Source organism: Danio rerio, chromosome 14, assembly GCF_049306965.1.
Source record: "Danio rerio strain Tuebingen ecotype United States chromosome 14, GRCz12tu, whole genome shotgun sequence".
NCBI classification, from domain to species: domain Eukaryota; kingdom Metazoa; phylum Chordata; class Actinopteri; order Cypriniformes; family Danionidae; genus Danio; species Danio rerio.
The window spans coordinates 7670523-7687995 of record NC_133189.1 but is presented as its reverse complement, the minus strand read 5'-3'; the positions used below and the strand labels follow the sequence as shown (position 1 = coordinate 7687995).

General features: G+C 35.2%; 2 protein-coding genes across 6 annotated transcripts in view; one reads left to right on the top strand and one right to left on the bottom strand.

The window, feature by feature from the left end:
* ctsf (cathepsin F) overlaps positions 1-7477 on the bottom strand; it is a 23648-nt gene extending 16171 nt beyond the window's left edge. For all 3 annotated transcript variants that reach the window (XR_012389562.1, XM_005157153.5, NM_001077568.1), the window contains 3 exon segments: positions 7115-7477; positions 2988-3107; positions 114-195 (listed from right to left, as the gene is read on the bottom strand). Coding sequence is in view for 2 of the 3 variants with exons in the window: in XM_005157153.5 (XP_005157210.1) it covers positions 114-195; positions 2988-3107; positions 7115-7351 (439 nt within the window). In the remaining variant the exon portion in view is untranslated.
* trpt1 (tRNA phosphotransferase 1) lies at positions 6865-17473 on the top strand. Of its 3 annotated transcripts, XM_068213201.2 has the most exons (10): positions 6865-7398; positions 10874-10956; positions 11917-12021; positions 12144-12335; positions 13128-13209; positions 13393-13562; positions 13787-13964; positions 16464-16520; positions 16607-16717; positions 16911-17473. In XM_068213201.2, exons 4-10 carry the CDS (start codon positions 12243-12245, stop codon positions 16931-16933), a joined length of 714 nt encoding a protein of 237 aa, XP_068069302.1. In that variant the 5' UTR covers positions 6865-7398; positions 10874-10956; positions 11917-12021; positions 12144-12242; the 3' UTR covers positions 16934-17473.

The following is a 17473-nucleotide window of genomic DNA, read 5'->3' as shown; positions in this document are numbered from 1 at the left end:
AAAATCCTATAGTGTCCTAAAACACAATGATGATTAAGCATATCTGTGTTTTACGCCACATCAGTGGGACGAAATAAGGCTGGCAGAACTGCCATCTGTTCAAGGCTACTGACCCGCAGGCTGGCATTTCTGTTTAAGTAGCGTGGATTTATTTTCCCAGGGAATGTCCCAAACCTCGAACAAACAAACCTCAGTCTGTGGAGAGACAGAGAACGGGGTGATCAAAAGAGAGAACAAGCATTACAAATATGTATAATCAGCATGTTATTCAAGTTTAACTCAGGCCAAAATGTGTGCTGCTGTTTTAGTAATTGTTTTAGTATATAAATGAACAAAAAACATTAATAATAATAATAATAATAATAAAAATATCAATACATTTTGTTTATAATTAACTATTCTTAAACTTAAAGTACTACAGTGTATACAAACAAAATAAGAATACAACCCCAAAAAAATCTAAATAACAAACTTGCATAAAATCACAGTAATAATTTACAAAACAAATAGTGTATTTGTAGTTAATCGGCCAGTTTGACTTCTGCCAAAATGTCTGGTGCTGTTTTTGTAATTTTGTTATTATATACAGTTGAAGTCAGAATTATAAGCCCCCCTGAATTAATAGCCCCCCTGTTTATCAACAGAGTTTAAGTATCTCAGTTTAATGGAGAGAAGATTTTTTTCAACACATTTTTTAAACATAATAGTTTTAATGACTCATTTCTGATCACTGATTTATTTTATCTTTGCCATGATGACAATAATTAATATTTGACTAGAAATTTTTCAAGACACTTTTATACAGCTTAAAGTGACATTTAAAGGCTTAACTAGGTTAATTAGGTTAACTATGCAGGTTAGGGTAATTAGGCAAGTTATTGTATAACATTGGTTTATTCTGTAGACTATCGAGAAAAAAAAATAGCTTAAAGGGGCTAATAATTTTGACCTTAAAATGTTTTTAAAAAAAATTAAAAACTGCTTTTATTCTAGCCGAAATAAAACAAATAGGATTTTCTCCAGAAGAAAAAATATTATCAGACATGCTGTGAAAATATCCTTGCTCTGTTAAACATCATTTGGGAAATATTTAAAAAAGAAAATTCAAAGGAAGTGTAATACTTTTGATTTAAACTGTAAATGAACAAAAAACATTAATAATAAAAATATTATTAATAATAATAATAATTATTATTATTATTATTATTATTATTATTATTATTATCATTATACTTTCTATTTATGATGAACTTTTCCTAAACTCAAAGTGCTAAAGTCTATACAAACAAAATAAGAATACAAGCAAAAAAAACTAAATATCAAATTTGCATGAAATCACAGTAACAATTTACAAACAAAAACCCAAAAGATGCATAAACAACATGTATTTGTAGATATGGGCCCTATGACAACATTCTTAAAGAAGAGTGGGGGAGGGGGTGTCGCGGCTGAAAGGGGAGAAGACAGGGTTGGGTGGTTTGTGGTTTGGGGCTGTCGTGAAAAAGAGTACAGAGCAGGTGGGGTTAATGGTCGGTGGTTTTGATTAAGCCCCCTAATAGTAACCATAGGGGCCCCAAAACGACGTGGGCCCTTGGAATCATCCTAACTCGGTTGGTAAATCACAAATTAAACGCTTTACTAAAAAAAATGTAATTATCATATTGGATTTTGTGGCACTGTATGGAATTATTCTGAACAAGTCAAACCTGAATGCATGCTAATAATGTACACAATGCAATCTCAACCTAAACATGCTGTCAGTTCCATCTTGAGAGTTAAAGGGATAGTTCCTCGAAAAATGAACATTTACTCAGTATTTAATAGCTCTAAAATGGTTGCAAACCTGTTTGAGATTCTTTATTATTTTGAACACTGAAGAAGATATTTTGAAGAAAGCTGAAAACTTGTAACCATTGAAGGATTATACGTTTTCAGCTTCCTTCAAAACATTTTCTTCTGTGTTCAACAGATGAATGAAAGTCAAACTGGTTTTGGAACAAGTGAAGAGTGAGTAAATAATGCCAGACTTTTCAGTTTTGGGTGAACTATCCCTTTAAGGAACGAATGTTTTTTTTTTTTTTTTTTACTTAGTTTTTATTGATTTTTTTAGGAACATAACCAGTAGGAACAAAACAAATAAAAAAAATACATATATACATAAATACACATATGCATACAAACCCATATAGGCCAATACAACACACGTATATCTACATACATACACGTATAAAAATATTAATATTAAATTAACCTCATCAAAATAAATAGATAAATAAGTAAAAAAAAAATAGATAAATTAAAAAAAAAAAAAAAAAAACACCCAGAACAAAAGTGGTTGTTGGAAGAGTTACAAAATCAAGTCATGATACGTTTGACATACATTATCACAGATTATTTACAATGACATATTCAGACCATTTTTTCCAGTACTTGGTATACTTTTTTAAGTCAAATCTTAGATTTAAAGTGAGTCTCTCCATACAGTGTATTTCCTTTACAATTCCTATCCATTGAGCCCTTGTCGGGGGGTCAGCATGCAACCATTTTCAAGTTATGGCTTTTCTGCTACTTACCAAAAGGATTTGAATTAGGTACTTGTCAATAGTTGGAAAAACTTCTGGTATTTTCCCAAGGTATAATGTTATAAATGAGTAGTCCAATTCTTCTCCAATTATCTTTTTTATTTCAGTCGCTATTTCACTCAGGAACGAATGTTTTGATGGTTTTCCCAAAGGCAGTATTTGCTGTGATCTTTCTTATGGCTTAAGCTAGGGGTGTCCAAAATGGGTCCTGGAGGGCCGGTGTCCTGAAGAGTTTAGCTCCAACCTTAATCAAACACACCTGAAGCAGCTAATCAAGCTCTTACTAGATAAACTAGGAACTTCCTGGCAGGTGTGTCGAAGCAAGTTGGAGCTAAACTCTGCAGGATACCGGCCCTCCAGGATCGAGTTTGGACACCCCTGGCTTAAGGATTAGCGTTTGCTCACCTTCTGTTTGTGAGGCTCTGGGAAGAAGTCACAGGTGTCCGCAGTGCTCAGTTCTGCAGCTTTCTTACACTGAGTGCTCCCAATCTCCACCATAATGCTGTACCGGACACCTTTCACCAGCTAGAGACAAAAAAGTGTAAAAATTTAAGGCACTCTCTTATCAAACCTCTGAGTAGGATTCAACCCTTGTTATTTAACAACACTGGTAATTAGATTCAGTAACTAAATTTTAATTATAAAATATATGTGAGGTATTGAACTACACTCACCGGCCACTTTATTAGGTACACCTGTTCAAATGCTCGTTAGCGCGAATTTCTATTAACTCAATGCATTTAGGCATGTAGACATGGTCAAGACGATCTGCTGCAGTTCAAACTGAGCATCAGAATGAGGAAGAAAGGGGATTTAGGTGACTTTGAACATTGCATGCTTGTTGGTGCCACACGGGCTAGTCTGAGTATTTCAGAAACTGCTGATCTACTGGGATTTTCACCCACAACCATCTCTATGGTTTACAGAAATTGGTCCGAAAAAGAGAAAATATTCAGTGGGTGGTAGTTATGTGGGCAAAACTGCCTTGTTGATGCCAGAGGTCAGAGGAGAATGGCCAGACTGGTTGCAGCTGACAGAAAGGCAACAGTAACTCAAATGCACTCGTTACAACTGAGGTATGCAAAAGAGCATCTCTGACCGCATAACATGTCAAACCTTGAGGCAGATGGGTTCCAGCAACAGAAGACCACACTGGGTGCCACTCCTGACAGCTAAGAACAGGAAACTGAGGCTACAGTTCACACAGGCTCACCAACATTGGACAATAGAAGATTGGAAAAACGTTGCCTGGTCTGATGAGTCTCGATGTCTGCTGCAACATTTGGATGGTAGGGTCAGAATTTGGCGTCAATAACATGAAAGCATGGATCCATCCTGCCTGTTATCAACAGTTCAGGCTGCTGGTGGTGGTGTAATCGTTTAATTGGCACATTTTGGGCCCTTTTGTACCAACTGAGCATCATGTCAACACCACAGCTTACATGAGTATTGTTGCTGACCATGTCCATCCCTTTATGACCACAGTGTACTCATCTTCTGAAGGCTACCTCCAGCAGGAAAACACACCATGTCACAGCGAATCATCTCAGACTAGTTACTTGAACATGACAATGAGTTCACTGTAATAAAATGGCCTTCACTGTCACCAGATCTCCATCCAATAGAGCACCTTTGGGATGTGGTTGAACAGAATATTCACATCATGAATGTCCAGCCGACAAATCTGCTGCAACTGCGTGATGCTATCAAGTCAATATGGACCAAAATAAGGAATATTTCCAGCACCTTGTTGAATCTATGCCATGAAGGATTAAGGCAGTTCTGAAGGCAAAAAAGGGGTCCAACCCGGTACTAGTAAGGTGTACCTAATAAAGTGGCTGGTGAGTGTATATAGATCTTTAATTGACACACTGACATTATTGTACAGAATGGCTCTTTCGACATTATACTACATATTATTTATAATATAAACTTTGTGTTGAAAATAACCAACAACGTAACTTAACAAAAATGTAAATGATCTTAATATTTAAAGTTTTTCTTTTTTATTAAACCCTGAGGTTTCTTGGCAACAATATTAAAAATATATATTTCTTTAAATTCTGAACTTCACAGAAAGACTTGAACATAGCATTAGTCTATAGGGGGTTCGTAGACAACCTTGGAAATTTGGGAAGGTTTTGCATATTAAATTTAAATTTTAAAATTGTACTCTTGTTAATCATAAAAACGATTAAAGCATACAACTAATGTCATACTTAGAGATGTCCCGATACAACATTTTAACTTCCGATACGATACCGATATTGGAGCCATCAGTCCGATACCGATTCCGATATAAATCCGATATCAGCACAAATTATGAATACTTTATTTTTACCTATTTTGTTGAGTCGAATGTATGAAAGGCCAGATCAAACTGAGAACAAGTCAGCAAAAGTAAGTATGGGAAAAAAACAACCAGTTTATTAACTATTGGTTGCATAAATGTGAACCTTTTACATAAGAATATATAAAAAGAATTAAAGAATAAATATTAAAGCTCTATCCAGACAAATTAGATAATAAATGTAATAGGTGCTCACAGACCCCATGCAACCTCACTCATATGTTCTGGTCGTGCCCTAAATTGTCTGAATTCTGGCGGTTATTTTTCAAGGCAATCTCAGATATCTTGGACATTAATCTAAACCCAAACCCTCAAATCGCTATTTTTGGAAAACCCCCAGATGATTTTCATGTCACAAACATTCAACATAATGTCATCGCCTTTTCCTCTCTTGTTGCTCGCAAAAGAATTCTTTTAATGTGGAAATCGAAACAACCACCCTCAATCAAAGTTTGGTTACACGACATCTTAAGTCTTTTGAAATTGGAGAAGATTAAGTTCTCTCCCAGAGGCTCGCCTCACAAGTTTTATATTCATTATATTTATAATTTTTAATTATTTTGATGATTTAACACCTCTGGAGTTGATTATTTAAGAAATCATTTTATGGTCGGAATTACTATTATTATTTTTTTTTTAGTCTAGCATTTTTTCTCCGGAACAGTCATGCCCTAAACTAGACGCATTGGTTTAACCTCATCACAACTAAAACCATAATAACCAAGAAGTAGGTAGCACATCATTATTGTTGATGTAACTAGCTAATGTATTTATTTTGTTTTATTTATTTATTTATTTATTTGAAAGCATTTATGTATGTATCTCAAATTGTACTATTATCAGTATTTTTGTTTTATTGTTAATATTTTATTTTTATTTTATTTATTTATTTATTTATTTTTTTTTATTGCTCTGTCTTCTGTTATATGTTTTACAAGAAACGTGGCTATGTGTTTGTATGGGTGGAATGGGTGGGGGGTTTTGGGGTTGAATGTTTACAAAAGTGTTCAAAAAAGAAAAGCAGAAATTGGACATTTGTATACAACAAATGCTTTCCACTTGTGTTCAATAAATAAAGTTTATTTTAAAAAAAAGAATAAATATTAAGACCCTGAAAAATATCTTAATTGAATAAACAAAAATACATTTTTAAAGTGCAAAATACTAATTGAAGGTCACTTTAGTTGTTCATTTTTTACCATCAGCAAAGAGTAGAAAATGCTGAGAGCAGGAACATATGAAAAAATATTGTTAATTGATCAACCGCTAAAGGTTCAGTGTCCAAAATTTCAATTTCACACACAGCTTTTTGATGAATTTTTCATCCAGTTGAGCTGAAAAATATCTTTCACACTGGGCAGCAGAAAAAAGTTATTGTTAAGTTATTAAAAATGAGCAGTATGGTTATGGATCAGAGCTATTTCATCTGTGTTTGTATCATAAAAAGATTATGGCTGTATCAATGTTTCCAAACATTATTAATTTTACAATAATATATATTGCACATATTATGTTTAACATAAAAATACTTGCAGAGGCTGGATTGAAACACACCTTTTCTCCACAGCACTTGAAATAATGTGAATTTTAAGAATAATTTTATTTATCAAAATTCATTATATTTGCATATTTGCACAGATTCCACCCTACTGCCCACATGGGAAAATTAGACAATGTAAATAAAGAGAACTGCAAACTGATGTGCAAAGCTGATACTGTTTATCAGAGCACTTTATCTTTCTGGGCTTTTTAAAGAAGAGTTAAACGTCATACTTTAAGACTCTTAATACATTAGATCACTTTCTAATAATTCATATAACTAAAAACATTTGTAACAGATTAAATCACACAAGCTGCAAAAATAACAGTAGGCTATTATATAAATAGATGTACTCCGCGTCTGCGCAAAAGGCACGCAGTGTTGTGCTGCTTAAATCCGCTCAGCAGTTACGTATGTGAGGCCTCTGCGGTTGTTTACGTCTGGTTTAATCACGTGAAAGCGGTTAAAATAACTCCTTATAATAAACTTAATGTCCAATATTATGCAAATCGTTGTTGTGTATAATGAATAATTAGATTAAATACAAATTAAACGTATCGACAAAATACTAAATGTGGTTATATATCAATTAAACTAACGTTAATCGGAAATTCTAAGGGATTATTTTTTATTTAACGTTACCTGTTTGCTGGCCGAAAGGATTTTGCTGACACGACGTATATGCATCGCGTTGGAGCCCATATTATATCGTTCCTCGGCGAACTTTACTGCTTTCATAACCCCCGGGTCAGAATCCGACAGACGGACCGGCGATCCTGGAGCTCCGATAACCGGGCGGTCCGGGCCATCTTCTAAACCCAGAACCAACCCGACCAACACCCAGCAGGCGATGACGGTGTAACCGCGGTTGAAGTACATGTTGTCGAGCTTTCAGGACAAAAAGCAGCGACGTCAGATCAGCAGAGGTTTGTGTTCAGATTATAAACTCGCAGTGTTTTGATGCTCCACACGGCACAGTGTCAGTCGGTGTGAGGCGCCCCGCATAAAGATGGACGCCCTGAAAGACGCAGTTATGATGATGGTGCCCCGCATAAAGATGGAGGACTGATGCACCTCAGGCTGTGTGTTGATATTTAACGACTAGCAGCTTTAACATTCATTTATTGAAACGTACTTCATCTTATTACATTATTCGTGTCACTATGCATTAATTGTGCTTATTATTAGTTTGGTACTAGTGACGTTATATATTTATCTCTATTACAATAATATTTTACTATTGACACAGTACAGTTCAATACAAAAAAAATATTAGTAAAAAATATTTATGTAGCTACTATGTAATAAATGTGTAATAGCAGGCTATATTTTTAATAAGCTACAATGTTTAGGATGGATGGATAGATGGATGGATGGATGGATGGATGGATAGATAGATAGATAGATAGATAGATAGATAGATAGATAGATAGATAGATAGATAGATAGATAGATAGATAGATAGATAGATAGATAGATAGATAGATAGAAACAGCTATTTTATTCAATTTAAGCTATCTCTACTAGTGTGTATTAATTAAGCACTGTTGTAGGGCCTGCAAATATCTAAAAAAAAAGAGAGAGAGAGAGAGTAAATAATGAGTCTAATGAGTACTAGAATATTTAAAATATGTAACAACTGGAAAACCCTATGTTGATATCTCAGTGACAGATGTGCATAAAAGTTAATGGCAAAATTTTGAACTTAGTCTTTTTTAATAACAGAATAGTAACCGCTGTAAAAACATACAGTTAAATTTACCAGATGCAATTAACAAATTAATTAAAGTGATTAGTCATACGTGCCATTTCTTCTATGTTGAGATTTTACATAACACGAAAGCCGAATAGTGTTTTGTCTATTTATGGATTATTAAAATACGACAATATTCTTATCTCAGTTGTAAGAGCAACAAACAATAACTTGACTTATAGTTGAATATTTGGAAAAGTGGCAGAAGGTAGATAAATAATCTGTTGAACGGCATCCCAATCATCACAAATACTGCAGAAGACCTATTGGAACCCGCATGGACCCAAGATTCTCACAGAAATCAGTCAAGTGCTGCAGGATTGGCCAGTCCAGCCAACAGATATGAACATTATTGAGCATGTCTGGGGTAAGATGAAGGAGGCATTAAAAATGAATCCAAAGAATCTTGATGAACTCTGGGAGTCCTGCAAGAATGCTTTCTTTGCCATTCCAGATGGTCATTGCAGAGATGTATGGATGCAGTCCTCCAAGCTCATGGAGTCATACACAATATTCTTTTTCCACTGCACCATGACTTTATATTCTGTACTGTACATTATTTCTGTGACAAGACTTTTGTCTAAGCAAAGTCAGACCTTACTGTCCTAATTAAATAGTTTAAAATCAAGGCATGATCATATTTTATTTTAGTAAAATAAGCATAATCCAGAGGCCTTTGCCTTTCATATAAGCCACTTCTGATGACAAATGATAAACTAAAAGTCAAGGTATTAATTGTTATTCCTAAAACTTAGATAGGCGACAAGACTTTTCTCCATGCAACATAAGACCAGGGTCACAAATAAATGCATATATATATATATATATATATATATATATATATATATATATATATATATATATATATATATATATATATATATATATATATAATAAGTCATTAATATGTAGTTAACAGAAAAAAAGTTGTTACTTTATTATCTAAAATGAAATGAGCAAATTTCCAGCTCCCATCACTCTGCCTCTCTTAAAGTTGAATAGTTAAAATGTAGTGTTATTTTAATGTGGTTTTTCTCGAGACTTATATAAAGAGAGGTTTGTTTGGTGTCTAGAGTTCTGTTATGCTAGAATTTAAAAGGGTTTCTGGTATGTCTGCATTTTTGGAGGTTTCAATTCATTGTGCTATAGAGTAGAGCTTGTGGTTGGGCTGACCGACTCTTGACCCAAACCCATTAGGACTGTGCGTTTCTTTATTGGCTTGAGTTCCTTTAAGTTGTTGTCTTTTATTAGTACCCACTACTGAAGTAAGTGCCACTGTCTAGTAGTAGCCTATGTAATGCAGGGAATCGATTAAAAGTCTAATAGTACTTACTGTGAAAGAGAGAGTCTCTAAAAATAAGCACGGAAATAGAAACTAGTACATTAAGTTGAAGCTTATACCCAACGCACGATGTCTGCGATGTCTGTATAACGTTGCATTTTTTCAAAGGTAGAACAAAGTAGAAATGTAAGACGTGAGAGGGCTGTAGCAATGTTGTCGTGTGACATTCAGCAACCATGAAACAATGTTCTTATTAGATGTAATAATGCTTTTTTTCTGGCAGTTTATTAACACTGAAAAAATTAAATTCTATTACTGAAGTATGTATTGGTGTAGAATTGTTTTTATTTTAGTAATTTTAATCACCAAAGTTTTTAGATAAAATTTCTTACCCATTTTGGGTTACTTTCAACCCAGCAGTGTAGTTATTTTTTACCAATAGTTGGGTTAAAATCACAACCCAGCATGCTGGGTTAGACGTGGAACCCAACTTGTTGGGTCAAATTAACCCAGTGTGGTGTTTGTCCCTATTTTACCCAGCGCTGGGTTACCAAAATAAAGCAAATTGGGTTGTTTTCAACTTAGCATTTTTTAGAGTGTACAATACATGACAAGCAGTAATAATTTTCCAGTATTGCTTAACATTAAATATTGTTCATATTGTTCAATATTGTTGTATTTTTAATTTTTAATTTAACAACTGCATGTGTAAGCTTTAAAACCTAAAAATGCCACACAAATGAATACAATCAAACTTTTTAATTAAATATTTCACAACATTTAATACATACAGGTCAGATCTATGTATATGCAAACAGTATAAAATAAAGTTTAGATCATATTAAATAATTAACTATATATAATTAAACTCAAAGGGTAGGCTAAATTAAAATGTAAATTGAGAAGGTAAACAAACAAGAGAAGTAAACAAGAAAGCATTAAAATATAAATTAATTAATTAATGAATTAAAATGAAGACACTGCATTGTCTATACAACAAGTATACTATACTAATACTACAAGTATACTATAATAATATATGGTATTCTAATAGTCATCATCCAAACATAATAAACCAGTGCCTTTATCACCACTAGATGGTGTAAAATCTCACAAAAAAATGTAAAAGATGTTTATATTAGATCTTTACTGTCATCTGCTGGCCGTTGAGTAAATGCTCGCTTTAATGGCTGTTTCCGGTGTTCCGGTAGAGACGTGTAATTTCAGCGACAACATTTGGAAATGAATATAAATATAGTTTCCGTACTTGTAACTAACTCAAGTTAAACGGTTGTTAGTTGTTTATAGGTTTAAAAATTATATCAAGCAACAGCAGTTGATGGTTGTTTTGGTGAATTATTCATAGGCTACAATCACGACTAGTGTGTAAAAATGGATTGTGAAACTCGAGGAAGAGGAAGAAGAGGACGCGGAAACCGAAATGAAGAGGTGGGAGAAACTTTCGCTTCACTTGTTATGGATACTCCTTTTAATTTACTGTATTAAACATGGTAATTATCAGTGTTTGCCAAAATTAATTGACATGGATTTTTTTTAAACAATTTTGGAAATTTTGTAGAATGTTAGACATTTTTTATTTTATCCCTTGCGAAAAATAACAATTAAACTCACATTAAAAATAATATAATACATTAAATAAATTACTATGGTGTTTCTGAACCAAACTATAGTAATGTGATTCAGATATAGTATTTACAGCATACTACAACATACTAATACCAAAGTGTAATAAATGCTATGTAAAAAGTGTATAAACTGTAATAAATACTGTAGTATACTTCAGTTTTTACTTTAGTAAACTGGTGTATTGTGGTATATACTATGCAATACTATATAATTTAGTTGCTGAAAACAACAGTATTTGTTTATATTACTATAGTTATAGAATTACCACAACAGATTATTTACTTAGTGTGTCATTGGCCCATGAATATCCCCTGCTTGTTTTCAAACTATTTCATAACTATAACAAAAGGCATTTCAGTCATATATTAATGTTAAAACTGCTGTCATTACATTATTTATCAATATGTGGACCTTTTTGGATTCTCGAAGGTTATGGAAATTAAAGAGATAAAACTGGAAATACGTTAGGCCCATTGTTATTGGTTACATCTCTCAAAATGGTCTGTGCTAGTACAAAAAAAATCCTTCAACATGTTCTTTATGTCAGAACCTTTTGTCTGTGAAGCATGTTTTGTTATACTGTGTCATTTTAGCTTTTTATTCAGTTAATTCCTTTGAAGACATTTTAAACAGATTTAAAGATAGTTCACCAAAAAAAAAAATTTCCTCACTGTTTACTCGCACTTAAGTGGTTTTAAATTTCTTCACCCAAAAATGCAGATTCTGTCAACATTTACTCATCTTCCACCTGTTTAATTTTAGATATACACTCACCGGCCACTTATTAGGTACACCTTACCAGTACCGGGTTGGACCCCCTTTTGCCTTCAAAACTGCCTTAATCCTTCGAGGCATAGATTCAACAAGGTATTGGAAATATTCCTCAGAGATTTTCTGATCCATATTGACATGATAGCATCACGCAGTTGCTGCAAATTTGTCGGCTGCACATCCATGATGTGAATCTTTCATTCCACCACATTCCAAAGGTGCTCTGTTGGTATGAGATCTGGTGACTGTGGAGGCCATTTCAGTACAGTGAACTCATTGTCATTTTCAAGAAACCAGTGTGAGATGATTCATGCTTTATGACATGGCATGTTATCCTGCTGAAAGTAGCCACCAGAAGTTGGGTACACTGTGGTCATAAATGGATGGACATGGTCAGCAACAATACTCGGGTAGGCTGTAGCGTTGACAGGATTCTCAGTTTGTAATAATGTGCCCAAAGTGTGCCAAGAAAATATCCCCCACCTCATTACACTACCACCACCGTTGTTAGGCAGGTTGGATCCATGCTTTTATGTTGTTAGTACCGAATTCTGACCCTAACATCCGAATGTCACATCAGAAATCGTCAGACCGGGCAATTCTGTGCAATTTTTGTGAGCCTGTGTGAACTGTAGTCTGGCCATTCTCCTCTTACCTCAGGCATCAACAAGGCATTTGCACCCACAGATCTCCCACTCAACTAGATATTTTCTCTTTTTCAGACTATTCTCTGTAAACTCTAGAGATGGTTGTGCGTGAAAATCCCAATAGATCAGCACTTTCTGAAATACTGCCCGTCTGGCACCAACAACCATGCCACATTCAAAGTCACTTAAATCACCTTTCTTCCCCATTCTGATGCTGGGTTTGAACTGCAGCAGATCATCTTGACCAGGTCTACAAGCCTAAATGCATTGAGTTGCTGCTATGTGATTGGCTGATTAGAAATTTGCGTTAACGAGCAGTTGGACTGGTGTACCTAATAAAGTGGCAGCTGAGTGTATACAAGATATACATTTGTATTCTCACAATAAAAGTCAATGGCTATATTATTTCAACATTCGTCAGAATATTTCGTTTAGTATTTAACAGGAGAAAGAATTTCACAAACGTTTAGAACCACGGCTTAATGAGTAAATGTTCAAACATTTTCATTTTTGCCTGAACTATCCCTTTAAGTTTCTGATTTGTTGGTCTTTCAGAGCAGAGATGTCCGTCTGTCTAAATCTCTGTCTTATGTGTTACGCCACGGTGCCAGTAAGATGGGTCTTCAGATGAACTCGGGTAGGAGATGAAATCCACAAACCATATGATTCAAAACACCCTGTCTGCCTAAAGTAATGTTGATTAGATCTTCTACGATGAGAACACAAAAGATAACAATTCATTCATAAGGTTTCATTTCTCCTGGCGCATGTTTTGATCTAGTGTTTAATCATCTCTGTTGTCTGCAATTCTTGTCTGCAGATGGCTTTGTATTTGTGGAGGAACTACTCGCTCATCAGCAGTTTCGCTCATTTTCAGTGGATGATGTGGAGCGAGTCGTAGCCTCCAATGACAAACAGCGATTCAAGCTGTGCAAACACCCTGAGGATGATCGTCTGCAGATACGAGCCAATCAGGGTCACTCAGTACAGGTCAGCGTGGTTCAAAGCTCATGCAAACTCTGCAGGGTTTCGTTTAATAAGCTTCATTCACTGTTCTGCACAACTGTGCAAATGCAGTTATTATTTTGTTGTCGAACATCAAATACTTCAGCTGTAAAAAATACTTTCAAAAAGACTTCAACTGTATATTAGAATTAAAAAAGAAAACATACACGGTTGTTTAATTACCTTATCCATGAGTATGACTCTTCTAGGTTACAGATCTAGAATTGCGAGAGATATCCCAAGATGATCAGGATTATCCGAGAGAAGCTGTTCACGGCTCATACATGAAGCACTGGCCCTCCATCCGCAGTCAGGGCCTCAGCAGAATGAACAGAACTCACATACACCTGGCTCCTGGACTGCCTGGAGAGGGCAGAGTCATCAGCGGTGAGAGACGTTATCACCTTTACCTTTATTCCATTTGATTTAACTTGATCTTATTCTATAACTATGCAGAGGATCTATATACAGCACTCAGTTTTTCTACATAAACGGTAATAATTAATATATATGTATACATTAAAGGGCACATAGTTTACCCCTTTTTATGATTAAATAATAATATTATGTTTTTTCTGAGTGTGCCAGTTTAGGCTCAGTTCAACACACAGTTCAGATGATTTTATTATAGTGTGTTCAAAAGTGTCATGTTGGGGGCGTTTACAAAGTTTGCTGTTTTAGGGGCGTGTTGCTTCATAGTTTCGGCTTCCCGCCCAATGTAACAAGGGGGCGGAGCCAAGAGCTCCCACGCTCTGTGTTTGCAACAGACAGGCTGACAGACAGAGAGCTTTATTTTGACTGTCCATGCGCAGAGCGCAAAACGCAGGGCGCAAACGCTTTCAGGGCGTGTCAGGACGCCTTTTTGCTAATTTAAGGACGGGAAATCTGCCTTGCGCCAAGGCGCATGGTCTAAAAGGGTTGAGTTTATTTTCTCAATGAGTTATAGGTGTGTTTTGAGAATAAACCAATTAGAGTCTCATCTCCCATTCCCTTTAAGAGCCAGCTGCGTCGCGCCAAGAGCGCATTCACTATTTACAGGACACAAAGTAAGTCTAAGTGGAAAAAATGAGCATTTCACAAGCAAACAGTTGACAGTTTATTAACAGAAAACTGTTAAACAGAGCATCTACTGCGTGAGAATGAGAGATAAATGATCTACTTTCACATTCGCTCTTGGATAGGGAAACCTTTACGCACAGACATCAATTAGCCTATAAATAATTAATTTAGTTTGTTAAGCGCAAAGATTTGTTTCAAAACTATTTCTAAATTCAGTTCTAATTTCTAGCAAACGAATAAATGAACAATAATAACCAAGAGTGGTCAAAATACTGAGTTATTTCCAAATACACCTGCCAAGCCCCATATGGTCTTAAACCTGACAGGTGGGCTAATCTAAGCTTGTTTTTAATAAAACAAATATAAATATGGATATAATAAATAATACTGCTAATAATAATAACATTATACAAAAGCAAATTGTTATGAATGAACTGAAAAAGCCTCCTGAGATGAAGAAGACATAAAAGCAGTGATTTTTCATATTTATGTAGGCTAGAAAATAATATGTTTTGTAATATTTTAATCCTTTATATTTATATTCTATATCTATTCTTATTATATCCTATATACATCCTTAATATTTACATTTTTTCATATGTAAAGATATTTGCCTATTGTTCTCTTGTGTGTATTAAGCAGTGCGTAAGCGAAGCGTAACTCTGCGCTGGAGTTTAGACCGGGTTAGTTTTGGTGTAATGAAAAATCTATTATAGTTTCTCAAAATAGCGACGCGCCAGCGGTCCACCTCAGAACGGCTCCCTTTTTAGACCAGAACGCCTATGGGCGCACAAATGAGCGCTAATGCATTTGCTTTTTAAACAGCGCAGCGCAACGACTCAAAACCACTCTTGCGCCAAGCTGAAACTACCAAAAGACTATTGCGCTGCGTCTTGCGCCACACTGCGCCGGGTGTATGATAGGGCCCAGAGAGAGAGAGCTAAGCTAAGCTGAGCTAGGATGAGCATTCAGCCGTACATGTACGAGTCGGACACAGACCAAGCAGAGTACAAAATCATTTGTGTCTTTGTATAGTCTTGGTGTTCAAGTGCCGAGCTTGTACACTGAGACTAATAACCACACACACTGAATTAACTTTGACTGAGGCACCGAATGCGCCGCGACATGGCACACTTGACACTCAGTGACACTGCAGAAACATGAAGTGCCCTGAATCGTCGCGCCACGTATTCCAGAACTCCAAACAAAAGCCTCCACCAGGGCAAAGACAACGGCGCAGAGCCGCTGACCCGAAGCGAACTCACGCCCAGAACTCCTAAATGCACGGCGCCGCACCAGACAAAAGGTACAAGCAATAATTCCGATTACAGCGATAATGTGGAGAATATTGATCTTGTGTTGAGCCCACACGCTGAAAATGGCGGACGTGCAACAAGAAACTGAGGATATGATCCTGACACAAGGCTGTCAATCAATATTGGTGGGCGGGGGGACCGCTCTCCTACGTTAAGTTGTGGTCAGTCTGAAAACCGCTCCTATTGGTCCACCGTTTTTTTGTTGTTAAATTGAAAAAAAGGACTGTGTGTGTTTATATCATGCCAATATGACGGTCTATACACTATACTTGCACACATGTCTGTCCAAACAGCTTGAAAAGTAGATTTTTCACCATATGTGCCCTTTAAGGTAACTACAAATAAGTAGGTAAAGCAAATATCTGTTTTATTATTACTATTCTGTTAGGAGTATTCCCCAATACGTGCAATGTTTTCCCCCCCTTACTCATTTGCATCCCTGGAATATTTTAGAAAATCTAATTCTTCTCATGTTATTTATTATTGAAAATTGCCTCTATTCTGTTTCTAGGTATGCGACAGAGTTGTGATCTAGCTGTGTATATTGATGTCACGAAAGCAATGTCAGGTATTAATCATATTAAAACCAGTGAAGAGTTTAATATTATAGCGCAGAAGGCATAATAATCATTCTTCTCTCTGGTTGGTGTTCAGATGGGATTAAGTTCTTCTGGTCAGAGAACGGTGTGCTGTTGACTCCTGGAGATGCAGCTGGGATTTTAGCACCGTGCTATTTTTCACGAGCACAGAGACTAAAACCGTTACGTAAGTCACTTAAAATTGTGCTACAAACTTAAGACAGTTCCTATTGATTCAACTTATTTCCTGTTAAGTTCAATTCTATATTAGTTTTTTCCACTTATAATACATTTATTTGGTATTTTATAGAACAGATCATTCGATTTGAAGAGATTAAGGAACTTCTTTAAGGAATAATGCTTTTGTTTTGTTTTTTCAGCTTGTGACATTGAACTGCATTAGCTGTTGGAGAGGATCTCCTTCTGACTGGACGTTTTTCTGACCATGAACTATAAAAAAAGCTTTCAAAAGAGGAAGATTTGTTTCTTAAAGATATATCTTTTAAATGAATGCAATGACCCTGTTTATTATACTCCAATGTTAATAGATAGAAATAATACTGTCCTCCACAAATCCCTTAACAAGCACAGAATTGTTCAGAATTACCTTTAAAGAGATGCACTCAAAAATGATTGTTGCTGCTTGTTCAAACTACTTTTTTAAAATAAGCCAAATATCAACATAATTCTTGAGTTGTGTTTTTTTTTTTTTTGGGGGGGGAGAACTTAAAAGTTTTATGTTCAATCCACTTAAATTTATAAGAACCATTAAGTTAACTTAATCATTTTGTTTTGTACAACATGAAGGATGTTTTTTTTTGTCTTTAATCACAAAAATGAAAATTTACTCACTATTTACTAACACTCAAGTGGTTTCAAACCTTCATCAAGTTTTTTTTTGTAATCTGAACAAGACAATAATATATTGAAGGTGTTTACATGA